Genomic DNA, 18,553 nt, shown 5'->3' with positions numbered 1-18,553 from the left:
TGGGTGGATAGGTGGGGTGGCTAACCACCACCGAGGGGCTGGACAGATGTGTTGGGTAATGTCAGTGAACAGATTGTCGGACAGTCAGGTGAATGGGTGGTATTACAGGAAAGTGTGAGTAAACCACATCTCTGTAGATGAGTAATAAAGCTCACAAGAAACTCATATTCGCTCATTTAAACCTAACATAACTTGAGAGCAAAACGGCTGTATTGTCATTCTTGGGAGAAACACTGTATTTTTTGTAAAAAGCAATGAACTGAGACACGGCGTGAAATGCCCCATTTCCCCGCGGACGTTTGCACTGTTGCTGCTCCCATTGGAGAAGCCGGAACACAATGTCCTGACTGAGCATTTCACGTTGGGCGTCCGGTGGATTCTGGGCAGGAATTCTAAATGCCTGTTTCTCTAAGGCGGGAATTGCAGAAAGCGGTGGGAAGCTCCCTTTTCACCAAGAACACTGAAAATACCTTTTGTCAAATAAATGCTCCCAACATGTTCGCTTATGCCCCAGGGGCTTTTTGAGCGTATATGTCCCACAGAGGTGCCCACCATCCTAGGTTCTCGAAATGGAGCAGGGGCAGCTCCCAAGGGGACCTTTGCCAGGATCGCTCTGTGCTCGGCCGCTCCGCCAGGAAGCCCCCTGCACCTCAGGTAGGGCCCCAAATCTGGAGTGGCTGGCCGTTCCCGGGCCCCTGGGGCACAGAACCGCAGCCAGGCTGCCCGGCCCAGGCTGGTGCCCAGGCAGATTGGCTGCCACGGCTCCATGGCCGAGGGCTCTCTGTGGGTTTTGTAGGAGACCCACGGAGCATCGGGGAAGAAAGCGGCATTGTCCCGCGGCTCTGCACGGCCCTCATTCACATCTCACTGTTGTTTGCAGGAGAGGCAGATGTGGGCCAGAACAATGGGCCCTGCTCTCGGGACACAGCGGTGACAGACTCCAAGCGCACAGCGGACCCGAAGAATGCCTGGCCGGACGCCAACCCAGCTGACCCTGGCGGCCGCCCCCACTTGATCCGCCTCTTCTCCCGAGATGCCCCGGGGAGGGAGGACAACACCTTCAAAGACAGGCCCTCAGAGTCAGACGAGCTCCAGACCATCCAAGAGGACAGTGCAGCCGCTCCCGAGGGCCTGGATGCGATGGCGTCACAGAAAAGACCCTCCCAGAGGCACGGATCCAAGTACCTGGCCTCCGCCAGCACCATGGACCACGCCAAGCACGCCTTCCTCCCGAAGCACAGAGACACGGGCTTCTTCGACTCCCTGGGGCGCTTCTTTGGAGGTGACAGGGGTGTGCCCAAGCGGGGCTCGGGCAAGGTGAGCTCTGAGGAGTGAGGAGCCTTTAGTGTAAATGGAAAGGAGGGAGTCCGCGGCGCCCTGAGCCACAGAGGCGATGCTCTTGGCTGTGTAAGGTGTCGTCCTTTCTGGAAATGCTTTCCGGCTCGTGGGAGGGGCCAGGGCTGCTGCTCCTGTGATTTCCACTTAACTCACCCTCTTCCTCCTCCTCTCACGAGGGATTGCCCTCAGGATGTGGCTGGGGGACGCAAGGTCCTACTGAGGTCTGCATCCCTGGGGCGGGGTGGACGCGGCACTGCCCCATGCCCACAGGTCTCCTGTGTCTTACCCTCGGGCTTTGTGGCTGATTTTGCTTCTGCTGCCCACGCTGTGGGCTTCACCAGTGGGTCATGCTCATTTTTTCTTGGATTGAGTGCTGCTCGCGTGGTGTTGCTTTGCAACCAATAATGTGATTGAGGTCTTTGGAGCAAGCTCGATACGTAAATCTGCCTTGAGCAAGCCTTCTCCCTCTTCTGAGTTGTTTAGTGGAAGAGGGTGGAGGGATAAGCGCGTGTATCTATGAATCAAAACTGTACTATTTTGTGATTCCATTCATTTGAATATAGAGTCTATGAAGTTTCATTATTTAAATGTTCTGCAGATTAAAATGTATCCCAAGGCAAAACGTCCCTCCTGTGGGCCAGTTTCCGACAGTGTGTCCCGGACTTGGTGGTGAATAGGTCCTCGGTGGCGAGAGTGTCATGAATCCCCAAGTGGCATTGGGTGGCCGGGTAATTGGGAAAGGAGAGAGGTTTGCAGAAAAACCCCCGGCTTATTGGATGCACTCACAGGCCCCATAAAATGCAGCTTGTCTTCCGGCTGGGACTGTGCGTGTTCAGCAGGGCCTTGGAGAGTGTGAGAGACTTCGAGTGTGGAGCAGAGGGCCCTCGGCCTGGGAACAGCATCCCAAAAACCCTGGGCTACTTGGAGTTAAGGAGTTCCTAAAACGTGCTTTCGTCTCCTCTGACCACAGTGCTGAAATGGTTGGCGATCATGAACTTGTTGGAGACGACAGGTGTCAGTTGTGCGATGTGACAGTGCTTGGGGTTCCAGGCACGGGTCGCATCTTCGCTTGCCATGGCTTTAGGTATACACTTGGTATACCTAAAGGCTCATGGCCTTCACCTCTGGTCGGTTCCTCCAGTGTCTGTCTGTAGCCATGTGCCTTGACTTTGGGCCGGCTTCCCTCCCCTGCAGGGTCAGGCATCTGGCCCACTTCTCATGCTAACTTCGATCTGAGCTGCTTTTCCGAGCACACCAGCCCTGGCTGCCCACGGAAGGCTCGCTGTCATGCTGGGCAACCCACGTGCACGCAGCATCGCCGGTTCCGAAACCTTTAACTCCTCCAAGGGGCAGGAAAAACCTACTTAAACTGTGCAGAAAAGATTCAATAGCCAGAGAGCATATATTATAAAACAAGCTTCATTCCAGGGTCATGGTTTCAGTTAAAATAAAATTGTGAAAGCATTTATCTCCATCATTGTGACTTTATCACAAAATGGATATATAAGCACATACACGTTTTTTTCCCCTTCAGGTAGAATTACAACTTTTGTTGCTTTAAATCTCTTATGTGCTTCAATATTTTCAAAGAAAAGATTCTAGTTTCAGGAGGAGGCACTGGCTGTGCAAATAGCATTGCCAGATTACCAAGGATTCGGAAAAATGAAAACGTTCACCACACAGGACTTTTAAAAATGAAAACAATGTTTAAGTAGTTGCTTTAGGCTTTTGGAAGTGCTCGTAGTGTTCACTGCTGACTGAGGAATAAAGGCTTTAAAATGACCAGCCTTTTGCCCTTTGATGCTTATGGCATTGATCAGTTTGCCGCAGAACCGCGTGGTTGCTGATGACAGACACGGGGTAGATGCCTCCTGTGCAGGGTCTTTGCGGAGAGCATGAGTGAGAACTCCTGGCAATGTTTGTTCAGCTCACCTGTTGATTGTCAGTCTTCATTTGCTTTTAAACACTGGAGAGGTGAGCTTAATACACTGCACGCCCAGCAACACGCCCACAGCAGCCCCAGAAGTGTGTGGGCTTGAGTGGGGTGAGCTGCTGGGGAGCTCCGTTCTGGTTTTGTTTCTTCTTTGCTCTGTCTATAACTCAGGTGAGCCCTCACTTTATATGCCAGAAGGGTCCTTTGGCTTGAAGCTTGAACATAAGGGAATCCCAAGGCCTGGCTATTGTCCACAGAGCCCATGTCACCATTTCTGAGATAAGCACTTGAGGTTCACAGGATACCGATGGGTGCCTGCAAGCCTGGTGGCCGCCTGCTCTGCTGGGCATGTGTCTGGGGAAAGTAGCTGTTCGGCTCGCCCGTCTAGAGTAGGTTTGCTGGTGGAATTGTGCAGGATGGCTCAGAGCGATGCCTGGACAGAGACAGGGGACGTGCTGCCCTGGGCACACCGCCCCCCCCCGGGCCGGGCCGGGGCTGCCCCCAGTCCTGGGAATGCACCCCACACCTACTCTCTGTGTGGCAGGGACTTGACATTCAAGGAAAGGACATTATAAATTCCTTGAGGAGGCAGAATCTTTGGGAGCCACCGTGAAAAGTGCATTGACGGAGAACACGCTCCTTTGTTGGAAGAGGGGAGAGAGGGCTGTTGTTGGCTCAGCACCAGGTTCCCAGCCCCCGGGATGTGGCGCCTGTGAGGCGTGCTGGGCATTGAGGACGAGATCAGAGTGAGCTGGTGGGTTTGGAAAGGGTGGCTCTCCGAGGCCGCATCCTCCCCTCCTGCTCTGTGGAGCCTGCACCGCCAGCATCACTCCTGGGCCAGGCTGGGCCGCGGCTGCTCAGGCCTCACTGACCAAAGCCCAGAAACCCAGCTGTGGAAACTGAGTGTGTCCCTCTTTAGGGGGACTAAGTAGGAAGGTTTACGAATAACTAGCTGGACACAGGTAACCCTGGACAGCTTCCGGTGGGATGCCGCGGGAACACCGATCTATTTCTCCATCTAGGCACACTTCTAAACAGGCTCCCAAGCTAGCTTCTGTCCTGATGATTTTACCTATTTTACTCTACTCACTCTGCCTTCACAGCAGCATGTGTAAGTGTTCCGTTATTCAGTATTACTTCTGTACCTCGAATGTGGGTCGTGTGAAGCATTGTCATTGAATGCTATGGGGTCGAATCAATCTTGTCTATTAACCACAGTGTTCTGTTTCCTGATTTTTTTGCCACTGCATTTTAATTTCATTTGGCCACATTTCAGTTCTACAGTAACTTAATTCTTCATTGTTAACATGATACCCTAATTGTGGTGGTATACTCTGTAACCCTGTGGGGAGTGTCACCCTGGGAGAAGGCACGAAGGACACAGTGGGACGCGGCTCAGTGGTGCCATCACCCTGCGTGGGTGTCCGGCCCCAGGGTCTCTGCCAGGGGCCCTGCACTCACTCCCTTCCGCGCAGTGTGTTTGCTCACAGGAGTGCAACGATGCACCTGGAACCACACGAAATCTCCGTGTGAGTCTCCATGGCAACGGCCCTGCCACTCAGTGCATCCGTTTGCCAAAAGATCTTTCTAGAAGAAAGCATAATGTGGTGGTGGGTGCATTTGCTTCTGCACCCCAATACAAACGTTCGGAGGTTTCCTCCAGGGATTCGTTTTGAAGTGTCATTTCCTGATCAGTTATTGATCAAAGGTGTCCCGGGCTTAGCCACCAGCTCCTGACTGTGTCCTCTGCCGTCCCCACGCCCTCAGTTGTCCTCTGTACTGCCATAGGCCACAGTTCAATTAGACCTGACATCCCCTTGTATGCGGAGATCGCGCTGCGTCCTACCAGCGACACGTCTGTAAATACTGTGACGCCTTGAGTGGTGATTGCCTCCCAGTGATTATATTCCCATTTGATTTTGTGATGACATTTTGCTTGTTATCTTCTTTGTTTTTGTGCATTTATTAAACATTTCCACAGAGGATGGTGTACTAACTGCATGTGAATTTTTTAAGTTGTCCTCTTTGGTGTGTCCCTCCCTTACTAAGCACATGGTTTCCGTGGCTCCTGATCCGGCTGCCGACAGGTGAGTCCCGGGCCCAGCACCCGCCTCTGCACCTGAGGTCACAGCTCCTCACTGGTCCGCCTTCATCAAAGACGTCTGACTCCTTTGTCTCCACGGACAGTCGGCGTCTGGTCCTGCTGTCAGGGCTGCTGGGTTCTGCATGAGGTTTCCGTGTCGCCCTCAGAGTGCCGCCCTGCACACATAGGGAAGTGGCGCCACATAGACGCGGGTCCTGTGTGTCCACCACACCGTACACAACAGCATTTGCTGCATGAGCGTGGGGGGCTGGGGTGCGCTCGGTCGCAGGGGAACACTCGGGAACCTGGGGACAGGGGCTGGCTCTTCCCAAGGACGGCTGAGAGTCTCAGAGGTTAAGGGTGAGCTTGGGGCCCCTGGCAAACTAGACGTGAACTCGAAGATGTGACAAACTTCTACTGGTCTTCCGTCCTCGGTACACACGTCCTGCACAGCCCCTTCCACTTTCCTCTGGGTAAAGGGCGGCTCTGACGGGCTGATGGAGAGTCGAGCCTGACCTCGGCAGGGTCTGTCACATCAGGGAAAACCACCCACGGGGTCCACGGGGGAATCACGGAGGAGCTGAGGGAGCCTCTCATCAAAGTCTCTAGGGAGGTTATCTTAGAGGTTCCCATGGTGTCTCACTAACTCCTAAATGCTCTGAAAGCATCCCAATTCTTAGAAAATAGTAAAAAAAGAGAAAAGGCAAAAAAAAAAAACAATGAGCCCTCTGATCCCCATGCACGCAGGCCGGACAAGCAGGTCTCTGCACGAGGCTGTCCCGCCCTCATCTCCATCTTGCCGGGGCCTGGCTCCTGTTCCCACTCCTCCCAGGAGGACGTTCTGCGTTTCCGAGCAGGCAGACACCTCTCACTGCACAGACAGACGGACAGCTGTCCTCCCCTGGCCCCGCCGGGATGGGCCGGGCTAAGGCAGCGTGTCTGAGCCCTGGCCAGTCCCCAGGGCCGGTGACCTCAGGGCTGCAGCCCATCCTGGCCGGGCCCTCCTTCCCTCCTGTGAGGCCAGCGCCCCAGACGTCCACATGTGACAGCGAGGATGCTGAGCCAGACGTCTCAGAGATGCTGCTCCTCGTGAGGAAGGGCATTGTCTTAGGTCAGGGAGCAGTCCATGAAAATCTTCCTTGCCTAGTGACCACGGTGGGACCAGGTCCTGATGCGGACCTGCCTGTCCCTGCCTGTGGAGGGTCACCGCTCCCTGTGGGGGCAGCCAGGCCTCGTCACGGCAGAGACCGCCACAGGCTTGTCCAGGGACACATGCCCTAAAACAGACAATCCTCTCACTCATGCAAGTTCCCAGCACCGGGAACTAAAGCTCCAAGTGCTTCCTGCTGCCAGAGAAACGGCCTCTTGCACAGAGACATGGAGGGGGTGGGGTGAGGTGGGGTGAGGGGGGGTGGTAGCTGCGTGGCCAAGCTCATGCCCACCATGGACTCGCCTCTGGACTCCCGAGGGTGCTCACTGTGCAGCAACATTTCTGGAATGCAGTAACGTGTTTCTGTGTCATAGCTACTGTTTATCTCCACGAATAACCAGAAGTTAACCTGTTTACTAAAAACCCATTTTCTCGTAGCCAATTCAGGACTTCCCTTGAAACCTTTGGCATTGATTTTATCTGCCAGGCTTTCCCTCTTCCTCTCTCTCTCTCTCTCTCTCTCTCTCTCTCTCTCTCTGTCTCTCTCTCTCTCTCTCTCCTTCTCTCTGCCTCTCCTCCCCCCTCTCTCTCTCCCATTGGCTGTGGACAGTTAAAAAGAGGGACTTCTCCAGGCTGTTTGCTTTGCTTCTGTAAGAAGGTTCTCTCAGCCACATCACTCAAAGCTGCAGGACTGTCTCCTAGCCGATGAAAGAGCGGCAAACGCTCTGTAGGAGGACTTAGGACAATTGAGTTAAGGTGAACGCATTGCTCATGTCAAGGACTATTAAGTCCTATTAATATTAGTCTCCTAAACGTCACCCCCAACAAGGAAGAATGTGAGCCTGTCACGCTATGAGCCTGTCACGCCGTGTGGTTGCGCACCTGTCGCTCCTAAAATGATGTCCTTATACTGAGGGCCCAACAGTGACGGCCACCGTTCCCCCCCGTTCCCCCCCGACACACACACACACACACACACACACACACAGCAGGCGTGGGTTCCACCGGTGGGTCCAATGCAAAGGCTGACACACCTGCTATGAAAGAGAGTTAAACTCTGCGAATAAACGGATGTGGCATTTATTGCATTTGAGACTTCAAAGGGCCCTTTTAGGGTTTAGCATCGGACGGGGAGCTGCTTTCTTTACTGTTTCCTAGAACCCTTGCATGTCCGATGCCAGCTACAATTTGAGAAAACTTGGTCACCCAAGGAGATACAGGGCCTCAGAATAGACACTAAAGGAAAGACTTCTTCCCTGAGTCTGTTCTCTTGTCCCTTTCCTTCCGTCGTCCATCGGCCCAGTGTTCGCGGGGCTGGAGCTCTGTCTTCTCCTGCCCTGGGTCCCTTCATCTTCATCCCTCACCTCTCCGCGCCTCTGGTCCTCTAACGCCCACCTGCCTACCCCTCCTCACACCTGGGGTCTGGCCACGCCCGGTCAGGAGGGACGCTGCGGAGGACTGGGGGCTCCACCAGCGCTGCCTGTGGACTCAACCGGCCACTCTGTGTCCCCTGGCAGGTACCCTGGCTCAAGCAGGGCCGGAGCCCTCTGCCCCCTCATGCCCGCAGCCAGCCCGGGCTGTGCAACATGTACAAGGTAAGACGCGCCGGCCGCCAGCTCCTCCGCACGCCACGCCGCAGGCCACAGGAGTCCTGGGGGCAGGGGAGAAGCCGCCCTGGGCCCCGAGGGGCAGGGCAGGGCAGCGGGCTCCGCAGGTCTCACACAGGGTCTGCAAAGCCCCTGGGGAAAGCCAGCAAAGGACAATGTGTGAAGACAGAGAGGAGTCCTGGGGGCAGGGGAGAAGCCTCCCTGGGCCCCGAGGGGCAGGGCAGGGCAGCGGACAAGCCCTGGAATGAGCTGACTGAGGGCACCTCCACGGGGCCCAGGGCAGACGCAGCGCTGGCCTGGCGAGGTGACCTGTGACCGTGGCGCTGACCTGCCTGTGTTCGCAGCTCGGTGATAAACCAGTGCCCAGCAGATACTGAGCTCACAAATACCAGTGAACTTAAACTCCTGCAGGATCGGTGCCCTGGGGACATGGTCACGGGCGCTGTGCTCCCCTGAGCTCAGCTGAGCTCCCGGGGCTGGGGGACATGGTAGTCATCGGTCCTCCAGCTCCTGAGTGGAGGCAGCCACTGCTCAGAGCTCTAGTGACATGTGGACGGCAGGGAGGGAAGGGGACGGGGACTCAGCGGAGGCCCCACGTCAACCCCGAGTCAGACTGCCACCCACGCAGGTGGTCGGCCAGCACCAGGTCCTGTTGCAATGACACTTCCAGGAGGCAGCAGGCCCTGCGCATGGGCACCTGGGAAATACAGAAGGTGGAGAACACGTGCTCAGTACAGGAATAGAGGGCCTTGCCCTGACGTGATTGACCAGCCCAAGCCGGGGAGACAGTGGCTGAGGACCCTCCTGCTCCAACGTGTTAAAGGCTGTGCCCTTGTGGGGCGAGGAGGGTCTGGGAGAGACAGGCAGGGGCCCGGCACCTGAGGGTAGACGGCCCTGGCGGGGTCTCTGGGGCAGCGAGGAGCCCAGGGCTGGCAGCAGGTGGACACATGGCCCAGTGCCCCTGCCGGCAGCGTGGGGCCCTGTCACCTGGCCCCAGAGCGGTGCCTGTGGCTGCTGGCTCCCTGACAAGGACCTGTCCATTAAGGCACGGTGGGCGTGACTCTCCCTCCCCGAGAGCTTCGAGGGTTGGAGGGGACGCTGCTCCTGGTCCGCGTGCCTCCTGAGCCGTGTTCCAGCTGGGACTGTGCTTGCTTTTCGAAGAAGAGCTCTCGGTGGCTCCTTTGTGAGAGCAAACACCCTTGTCCCCAGGAAGCTCATGAGCCCCTGTCCGCCTGGGGCAGTCGGGACTGGTCCAGGTGAAGCCAGCGGGGGATGACCTGCCTCCCGGGCGGGGCCGTGCTGGGAGGGCCGTGCTGGGGGGAGGCACACTTTCATCCTGCGGTGACCCACACCTGCCTGCATGAGGGAACAGCAGAGGTCAGGGCAGGGGCCAGCCTGCTCCCTTCACCCAAACCACCAGGACGCCCCTGCCCCATTCTGTCTTCAGAGGGCTGAGCCCCCACGGAGAGACGGAGACGTCCCCAGAAACTGCAGAATGGGGAGGGTGCGCGGCCAGGGTATGGCGTGATAGTAAGGACCTTTCTTCCGAAGGTTTCACTTTTCTCTTTTGAACAATTATCTGGTCGAGGAAGAGCAGTGCCCCGTCCTCCCATCTTCATCCCGACCGGCTCTGCACACGCCTGTGCAGAATGAGCCAGCTATGTCAGCTCCACCGAGGGAGAGCCCGTCTGTCAGACAGGCCTGGGCCCGCTGGCCCGCACACTCCCTGCCCAGGACAGACACAGGAGGGAGAAGTGGGTGGTAGGGTGTGCATAGCATTTGTGTGTCTATTAAGAGCAAGGGAGGCGGAGACAGAAGTGACTTGAAATCAAAGGCAAAGATGCGAGGCAGGCGATGGCTCCCAGATTGTTGCTGGTGGTGAAGACCTTCAGGGACCTTGTTATAACATCACGCTCTCGGGGACCCACTTGCAGCGGCGTCTCGGCCCCACGTGGGATGGAGAGGCAGGTGGCCTGGCCCAGAGCCGCAGGCACCTGGCACAGGAGCAGCTCTCGTCTGCCCTTCTCCCAGGTGCCCAGGACCTCCCCTCCGAGGAAGCGCTCCTGCCGATCTTGGTCTTGGCTATTCCCCCGCCATCCCCCCACCCCTGACCCCGAGCTGTGGGGCTCTTCCCTGTTCCCAGAAAGCGGTCATGTTTACTGTGGAGCAGATTTAATGGCACCAGCCACCGGGAAAGGAGTGCAAGGGCCAGTTGCAGCAGGTGGTTCTAAAATACCTTGTCCCAAGGTCATAGGACAAAGGCTCTTGAAATCGGCTCTCGGAGGAGACAAAGTCTCCGGTGAAGCCAGGAGCTGCCGGTGTCCACCCAGCGGCTCACAGCCAATAAGGCCCCTCCCCTACGGTTCTGAACCCTGAAGGTGACGACGGGCAGTGACAAGATGACGTGTGTCCCCTGACCCTGCAGAGCCTTCCTCCTGGCCTCTGTGTCTGCAGATCCAGCAGGAAGGGTAAGAAGGGTCCACCTGCCCCGAAGTCGGAGAGGAGACGCCACAGAACGAAGCAGCTTGGGTGCAGGAGGCCTGCATCGCGCCCAGGCTCTGAGCCGGCTCCCAGGGCTGTGACGTGACTGTGGGGGTGGGAGGAGGCACTCAAGTGAAGGAAGAAAATGACATTTGAGGAGTCAAAAGCACGCTGGGAAAGCAAGACACCCACGGGAGAAAGGGGGAGGAAAACCTACGACGGGACGGCCCCTCCATGGCGAACAGTGGACCCTTTTCGCCCCAGTGCCCTCATCCGCACAGCCCTGTGCCTCCGCCCGCAGTGGGACCATCACAGGTGGCCCGAGCACCCCTCCGACACCTGCTGGGAGTCACGTAGCCCTGGATGGAGACCCCCTCGGGCAATGTGACTGTAAGAGCCTCCTGGCCAGCCATGCAACAGGCTGCGAATCCCAGATGGTGGAGACGGCAAAGCCACCTAAGGAAAAAGGCACAACAATTTCTAGGACTTCCTCACCAACTGTGAGCAGCTCTGGCCTCTCCCCGTCCATGCCTTCGCCTCCATCCCCTTCGCCTCCGTCCCCTCCACCTGCCAGGAGGTGAGACTTGGACACCAGCTCCGGAAGCGCCTCTCCCTTAGGATCAAAGCCCAGGTCAGACACGTGCAGGCACCACAAGGGCCTCCCTCACGTGCGGAAGCCGGGCTGGCTGCGACACCTGACTCCCTCCCTCCCAGGCTCTCTGTGCCCAGGTGAGGCCCTCCCTCTCAGTCACTGTGCCAAGAGGTCTGGTGTGGGGTGAGGCCGTCCTCACCAGCAGGTGGGAGCCTCACGTCCTCCATTCAGGTGAAGTGTCAGAGAGGATGGCAGATGCCCCCCTCCCCGCCCTCATGGGTCTCCTCCAGCAGGTCGCTGCCCACTGCCCAGGCCTCACGACATGCTAGCACTCCAGACTCTCCACCTGGAAAACTGGTCCCTCTACTCCCGGGGCAAAGGGACGGTCCCTCTGCCACCACCAGCAAGCGGCACCCCGCCCACCTCCTCATTTCCAACATCCGAGAAGAAACGTGTTATCTGAACAGCCAGCAGGTACCTAACATTTCCATCTAAATCAGAGGCTCGCCTGTGGATTGCCCCAGCAACAGAGAAGCGCCCGCGAGGCTTTAATACAGCACAGCTTCCTCCGAAGTCATGAAAGGCCCACGGCTTTAATTAAACTCACTCGAGTCAGTCGTCCTGCAGCAAGCACACTTCTAATCTTGCAAAGGGCACGAGCCAGGCAAACTGTGCGTATCACTCCTGTTTGACGGGAAAGCATTCTCCAGATTGCAAAACCCAAGACGCCCACCGTGCCAAAAAAAAAAAAAAAAAAAATCCAAGCTCTCCTGAGGCAGCTCAGACGCTGTTTGACCAGAAACGGTGCAAGGGCTTCCTCAGAAAAATGCAGATAAACAATAGGAGCGGGAGAGCCTGGGTGTCCGGCCCCTTCTCAGAAGGTCAGGGCGTCCTGGGGTGAAACCTCCAGGTCAGTGCCACGCTCCTCCGACTAGGAAGGGAGACGTCCTCACTCAGCGTGCAGACCGTGTCACTTCTTTCCCAAACTGGCGGCCTTCGGAACCCCAGCTCTGTGGAGAGTATGTATTTCACCGGCGTCTGGCCTGCACCTGGGCGAGGGGCGTGGGGACGTGAAGATGTCACAACCCTACCTGCCAGGGGCTTCAAAGAGGCACAGGGGCAGCTGTTCACCTCCCACCTGCCTTGTCCTGGGAACGGTGGGCAGCCAGGTGGGCATTGCTCTGGAGGAAGGAGGAAGCTGATCAGCTCACTGCTCCTTCAGGGGAGGTGTGGCTTCCACCAGACTCCGAGCCACTGAAGGACTTCAGAGGCCAAAAAAGGGTGCGGCAGGAGAACAGGGCACAAAAGTCCACCTGTCTCACCGAGAGCTGCATTTCATGGTCCTTCGACATAAAGAATAGAATGTGGAAAACATATGGGATTTATCAGCACTTTCATAAGAAAAAATCATATCATTGATTCTGAGTCTGCCTCTGGGTGGGCTGCCCGCTCACCGTGATCCAGAAAAATGCTGACGCCGTTACCGTCTGTGGTTCCAAACAGGTCAACCAACCACTGCTTCCCTGCCGGGGTCTGCGTGCCTTGACAGTGATGCAAAATCGGGGGGAAACATATTGCAAATTCCTGTCCTCCCTCACTCCCCAGGCCACTGGTGACACCACCTCAGGGAAGGATCAGTGTCCTTGGTGCCACTGTGTGGACGTCTGCGAACCTGTCACATCCCACATGTAGACTAAGGAGCAAGTGTCAGACCTGTGTTTGCTGGGTGGAGGCTGGTGGTTTTAATCACGTGAACAAAATAGAACGATGCCGATGATGTCATACTTTTGTATCGAGGAGTATTTTCCATTCAAAGTGGGAGCTGACCGGCCCCTGGTTTTAATGACATAGAAATGCATCTTCTAAAATTAGAACCAAATGGGAAAAGCTGGCCTCATGACCTCGACGGCCTTTGTTGTATGGAACTATCAGTATTTACGAAACAAGTGGGAACTCGTTTTCCAGGGACGGGCACCATCACAACTTCCCAGTTCTCCAGGCTCTAACCGACTCCATCAACAGATACTCACTTTCTCTACCATAGAGCACTTTCCAGCTCATCTGACCTTCAAACTTAACCTAAAGTCACAAACTTTGAAAAAAGATAAGCAAAATGAACCCAATTTTTAAAAAAGTCCATTCTTCTCCGTTAGCTTTGCCTTCTGCCATGTGTCCACCCACCTGCTGTGAGTGTTAGGTCAGGAGCCCCCGCCTGTCACCACACATGGAACCCACCAGACCCGCCTGGCAAAACAACGGGACGGACCGAGGCCTGGGTGGCATGTGAGGACACCTGGTGAGCACATCACTCAACCCCGCCCCCCGACATAGGAGCAGGAGGGGACATCGGAACACACACACCCCATGCTTGAAAGCGAGGAGAAACACCTCTTACTCCTTTTTTAAAAAAGTGATTTTATTGGGTTTTAGAGAGAGAGATAGAGAGATAGAAACTTCAATGAGAAACATCATCCATCGGCTGCCTCTTGCATGCCTCCTACTGGGGATCGAGCCCACAAACTGGGCATGTGCTCTGACCAGGAAGCAAACCAGTGACCTCTTGGTTCATGGGTCCACGCTCAACCACTGAGCCCACCGGCCGGGCTTACTCCTTCCTAACACTGCGTCCTTTGGGGACACGGGGAGAAATGCGCATTGCTAGAACCTGATGAAGAAAGTGCCAGGAAGAAAACTGTCACCTTTTTCAGCCACTGGATGTTACTATGGGGACCATTTGAGACGGATTAACAGAGAGACACCCCCTCCTAGTGTGTGATTCTGAAATGGCGCTGGTGACCGTATCACAGTGTAGGGTGACCTGCAGGTGGCCCCCGGGCTCAGGTCCCTGTCACAGGGCTAGATGCTGATGGGACACACTGGGCCCCTGCTGACTGACCCACAGCCAGCAGCTCAGTTCCATGTCTGCACCTTCCCAATACACCCACCCAGGAGAGAGGACAGCACGTGGACGCTGAGGCAGTGAGGGGACTGAGCCCAGACCCTGAGCCCTGAGCACAGAGGGGGCGTGCCCAGACCCCTGTGACTCCATGCAACTCATTCCTTGACATTCTGATGGGGATTCAGCTTAAATTCCACTCTCAGACAAGAAACAGAAAGAGCTAGAACTATTCCCCTCAACACACACCCACAGGCACAGCAAATATTGATTTTTCTTTTTTTTAAGATCCGGCATTTTCTTCTCAGAGGAAATGACTCCATCGATTTGTCTCTGGCCAAAACCAACGCTAGTGGTGGTGAAAATACCTCGCCCTGTTTCCATAAAGCAGCCCTCTAGTCAATGGAGCGAATCTCTGCCAATCTGATGACCAATGATCTCAGATGTGCCAGGCGAAACGAATCTCCTGTCATTACTTCCAAGTGAAGAACTCTGTTTGGCAGCACCTTGGAAAACAGTTAAAATCCCTTCCTGATATGTGGAGAGAGGAGCAAGCCACCCAGACCCAGTGGGCGGGCTCCCCCTGCTGGTGAAGGATGTTATCACAGTGCAGGGAAAAGGAAGGATTTTTTCAAAAACAGTGCAATGAAACAGGCTAATGGAAAAAGCAATTTGCCTTAAAAAGAAATAAAACGGTTGTCCTTTACCCCCTGGCCTGCCTCCCAGGGTGTTTAAAACTTTCCAGCGTCATGTTAATTTATCTACCATCAAGGAGTCCTTGTTTCATTAATCATCATGAAAAGCCATATTTTTTAAATTTTATTTTATTGTTTAAAGTATTACAGATAGTAGTACATATGTCTCCTTTTGAAAAGCCATATTGATGGGAATTTACTATTGAGTAAGAAGAGTCGAAGAGTCACCTTGGCTGGTTTGGCTCAGTGGATAGAGCGTCGGCCTGCAGACCTAAGGGTCCCAGGTTCGAGTCCAGCCAAGAGCACGTACCTCAGTTGCAGGCTCCTCCCCAGACCAGGCCCTGTTCAGGGCACATGCAGGAGGCAACCAATCCATGTGTTTCTCTCACATCAATGTTTCTCTCTCTCTCTCTCTCTCTCTCTCTCTCTCTCTCTCGCTCCCTCTCCTCCCTCCCCCCACTCTCTTTCTAAAATCAATGAAAAAATATCCTTGGGTGAGGAAACAAAAGTGACACAGCAGGGCCACACATATGCATGCTGTGACCAAGACCCCAGGTGCTCACACAGTCCTCTATGCAGCGCGAGAACCAGGTCTAAACAAGTAAACAAGAACATAGGTGGCAGCATTTCCTCTACTAACTTTTAGATTTTATTTGTCAGTATTTTGTATGTTAGCCTTTCTAATAGGCGTGTAGTAGCATCGCTTCATGGTTTTGAGTTTCATCTTCCTAATGACTAATGAAGAGCATCTTTCCATGTGCTTGTTTGCCTTCTGCCCATCTGCGTTGATTAAGTGTTTTGTGCATTTTTTGACTGGGTTGTGTTTTTTACCATGGAGTTTTGATTGTTCTTCGCATATTTTGGTTTTAAGTCACTTGTCATATATGTTATTTATAAATATTTTATCTTGTCCTGTAGCTTTTCTATTCATTTTCTTAGTAGTGTCTTGCAAAACAGTTTACATTTTGATCAAGTCCAATGTGCCAATTTTTTTCTTTTATGAGTCGTGTTTTTGGTGTCAGGTCTAAGAACTTGATGCCTACACCCAGGTCATGAAGATTTTCTCCTATTATTTTCTTCTAAAGTTTTATAGTTTTACATTGTAGATAGAGATCTATGATCTATTTTGAGTTAATTTTTGTATAAGGTGTGACTTTGGGTTGAGGTCAATTTTTAAAAATATGGATGTCCATTTGTTCCAATGCCATTTGTTGAAAGACTAAGACTATTCTTTCTATGTTGAATTGACTTTGTGCCTTTGTCAAAAATGGACTGATCATATGTGTGTGGGTCTATTTCTGGACCCTACTGTGTTCCATGGATCTGTATGTCTATTCCTCTTCCAACACCACCTGCTTGATGACGATAGACACAGGAAATCTTAAAATCAAGTGGTGGAATTTCTCTAACTTTATTCTTCTTTTTTACAATTGTATGGCTATTTTGGTAGTGTTTTTTCCTGCATTTCCTTATGGTTTTAGAATTAGTTGTAGATGTCTAAACAAAACCTTGCTGGGATTTTGATTGGAAATGCAATAAATCGTAGATCAACTTGGGGAGTACTGGCATCTTCATTGTGTCAATCCTTGACAACAGTACTAGTCTGTCTCTCCATTTACTGAGGTCATCTTTGATTTCTTCCACTAGCATTTTATGTATTTTAGCATCAAGATTCTTTACATGTTTTGTTAGAGTTATACCTAACATTTTGCTTCTTTGACATTATTATATATGGTAGTGTATTTTTTAACTGTTAGCATATGGAAATATGATTGACGAAATGTTCTTTACATAACAGGCCGTTACAACTATAATATGGTGATTCAGTTACAACTATGTGACTACATCACATCTGTGCAACTTAACATTTATAGCCCAGAAGTCCATCTGAGTCTAGTTCAGAAACTCTTGCATAGACAACAAAAGAATCATGTAATTCCATGAACTCCGTTCTGTTTGCCTATTATCTCTTGCATGTTAGATTCTGGATTAACAGTGATCTGAATGGTGCACATTCAACAGGCTTCTAATGCTCGTTGCTAGTTCTGTGCTGAGCTAGTTCTGTGCTGAGCACCATAGAGACCCATCGCCGGCTGTTCCCATGAACATGTCTGACCCCTAATTTCATAGCTATGAGAGGTATAAAGCAACCTACCAATTTCATGTGTCCTTAAAAGATTTAAGTTACTTTTCCCATTGGTGACCAATATATTCATTATAAAAATCACAAAAATACAGAGTTTTTCTTTTAGCATTCAAAGCAGGCATGCACAATTCACATGTGAACAATATTATTATCTACATAACACTTCATTATCTCACCGCGCAAATACATTTTAATGATATGAGACTTGCATGGTACGACTGAACATCCCATTTCTTTAAAAAACCTGTATGCAAAGTTTAAGACATTATTTAATTTAATCACTAAACTAAATTAAAGCTAGATGATGCTTCTATGAGTCAAAATGCGGTACACAGTGTACAGAAAATGGTACATAAACAACAAGTGACAAGTAAGTTGTACTAAATTTTGAGCTCTTTTAATTATTTCAAGCCATTAGGATGGTATCTAATAAATAACTTCATGAGGCAAATTAGACATTTGAAAATATTTGTCTTAAAGTAAGCAATTTAAACAGTTTCCTGGCTCGTCTGTTTTTTGTTTGTTTGTTTGTTTTTTAATTCTTAAGTTTACACCCATTCTTTTATTGGCGTAATTATTCGGACTAGCCAGGGAGTTCAGAAAGGCACTGGGTAAAGGCGAGATAACTTGAGGAACCAGATTACTTAGGTTCTTGCAACATCAGGAGAATAAGAATAAGAAGGACCAGCTGTTTCGCCTGCTGCGGACATCATTGTGTTCAAATGCCCCAGCATCTGCTTCTGCCCACACTCCTGTGCCACAGCATAACTCAACGCCCTGTGGGTCCTGGGAGCAGGAAGTTCGAAGCCCGGTGTGGGTGGGGAGAGGAGCCCAGCCCGTCACGTGGCCCGTGCTCCAGTCTGAGGGTGGGGATGGGTGAGCTGACAGATCCCAGAACCTAGCTGGCTGCTGAGCTGGAGAAAGGCCACCTCGAACAGGGGCTGCTACAGAGGCCCCGGAGGGGACTGCAGGCTGCAGGAAGCCCTGCGCAGAGGCTGTGCCCATGGACACCTGGCCTAGTTCTGTAGCTGAGGGGCACAGTCCAGGGAGGGGCAGATGCCCAGCAAAGAGGGGGCGCTGTGGGCAGCGGGGCTCCTGTTCTGAAGTGCTCTCCGTGGGCACTGGTGGCCACTGGACATGAGGAAGGGGCTGTTTCTGAACCTTTTCTGACCACCATGGGGAGAATGGCTGGGAAGAGCAACAGGGACGATGCAGGGCCATCAGTGTGAAGCCTGAGCTCCAGGAGGATCAGGCAAGGAGCGACTTTGCAGTTGAAGCTGCGGCAGGGACCAGACAGTCACCGGGGAGCCGAGTGAGCCAGCATCGCACAGGAGGCTGGGCCTGCGCACGGACCCCTTGTTCAGAGGCCAGCGAGGTGGCCAGTCCCCTCAGAGCTAAGACAGAAAGCAGAGAAAACCAGACACTCCAAGTGCCTTGGGCTCTGAGGGCTCTGAAGACCCGGGGAAAGAGGCTGCCTGTGGTTGATCAGAGGAGGAGGGGGAGGGCAGAGCCACCTTGCAGAGGTCCTGCTGGTGGGCGAGGGGGTGAGTAAGGACTGTGGCGAAGAAAACCTGGGCGTCTGCGAGCTGAGAGCTGAGTGAGCAGGAGGCAGAGCAGCGGGGAGTCTGGGAG

The 18,553-nt window shown here is 53.3% G+C and overlaps 1 protein-coding gene across 3 annotated transcripts in view; it reads left to right on the top strand.

Moving 5' to 3' along the window:
* Window positions 1–18,553, top strand: part of MBP (myelin basic protein) — a 70,832-nt gene that overhangs the window by 40,226 nt on the left and 12,053 nt on the right. For 2 of the 3 annotated variants that reach the window (XM_006090798.3, XM_023755626.1), the window contains 2 exons: window positions 881–1,317; window positions 8,022–8,099. In XM_006090798.3, the coding sequence (XP_006090860.2) occupies window positions 881–1,317; window positions 8,022–8,099 (515 nt within the window). The remainder of the gene's footprint in view (window positions 1–880; window positions 1,318–8,021; window positions 8,100–18,553) is intronic. The other variant, XM_006090801.3, reaches the window with a different exon arrangement.

The sequence above is a fragment of the Myotis lucifugus genome, unplaced genomic scaffold, assembly GCF_000147115.1.
Source record: "Myotis lucifugus unplaced genomic scaffold, Myoluc2.0 scaffold_82, whole genome shotgun sequence".
Lineage (NCBI taxonomy): Eukaryota > Metazoa > Chordata > Mammalia > Chiroptera > Vespertilionidae > Myotis > Myotis lucifugus.
The sequence above is the reverse complement of the archived record's forward strand: the minus strand, read 5'-3'. Positions and strand labels throughout refer to the sequence as shown.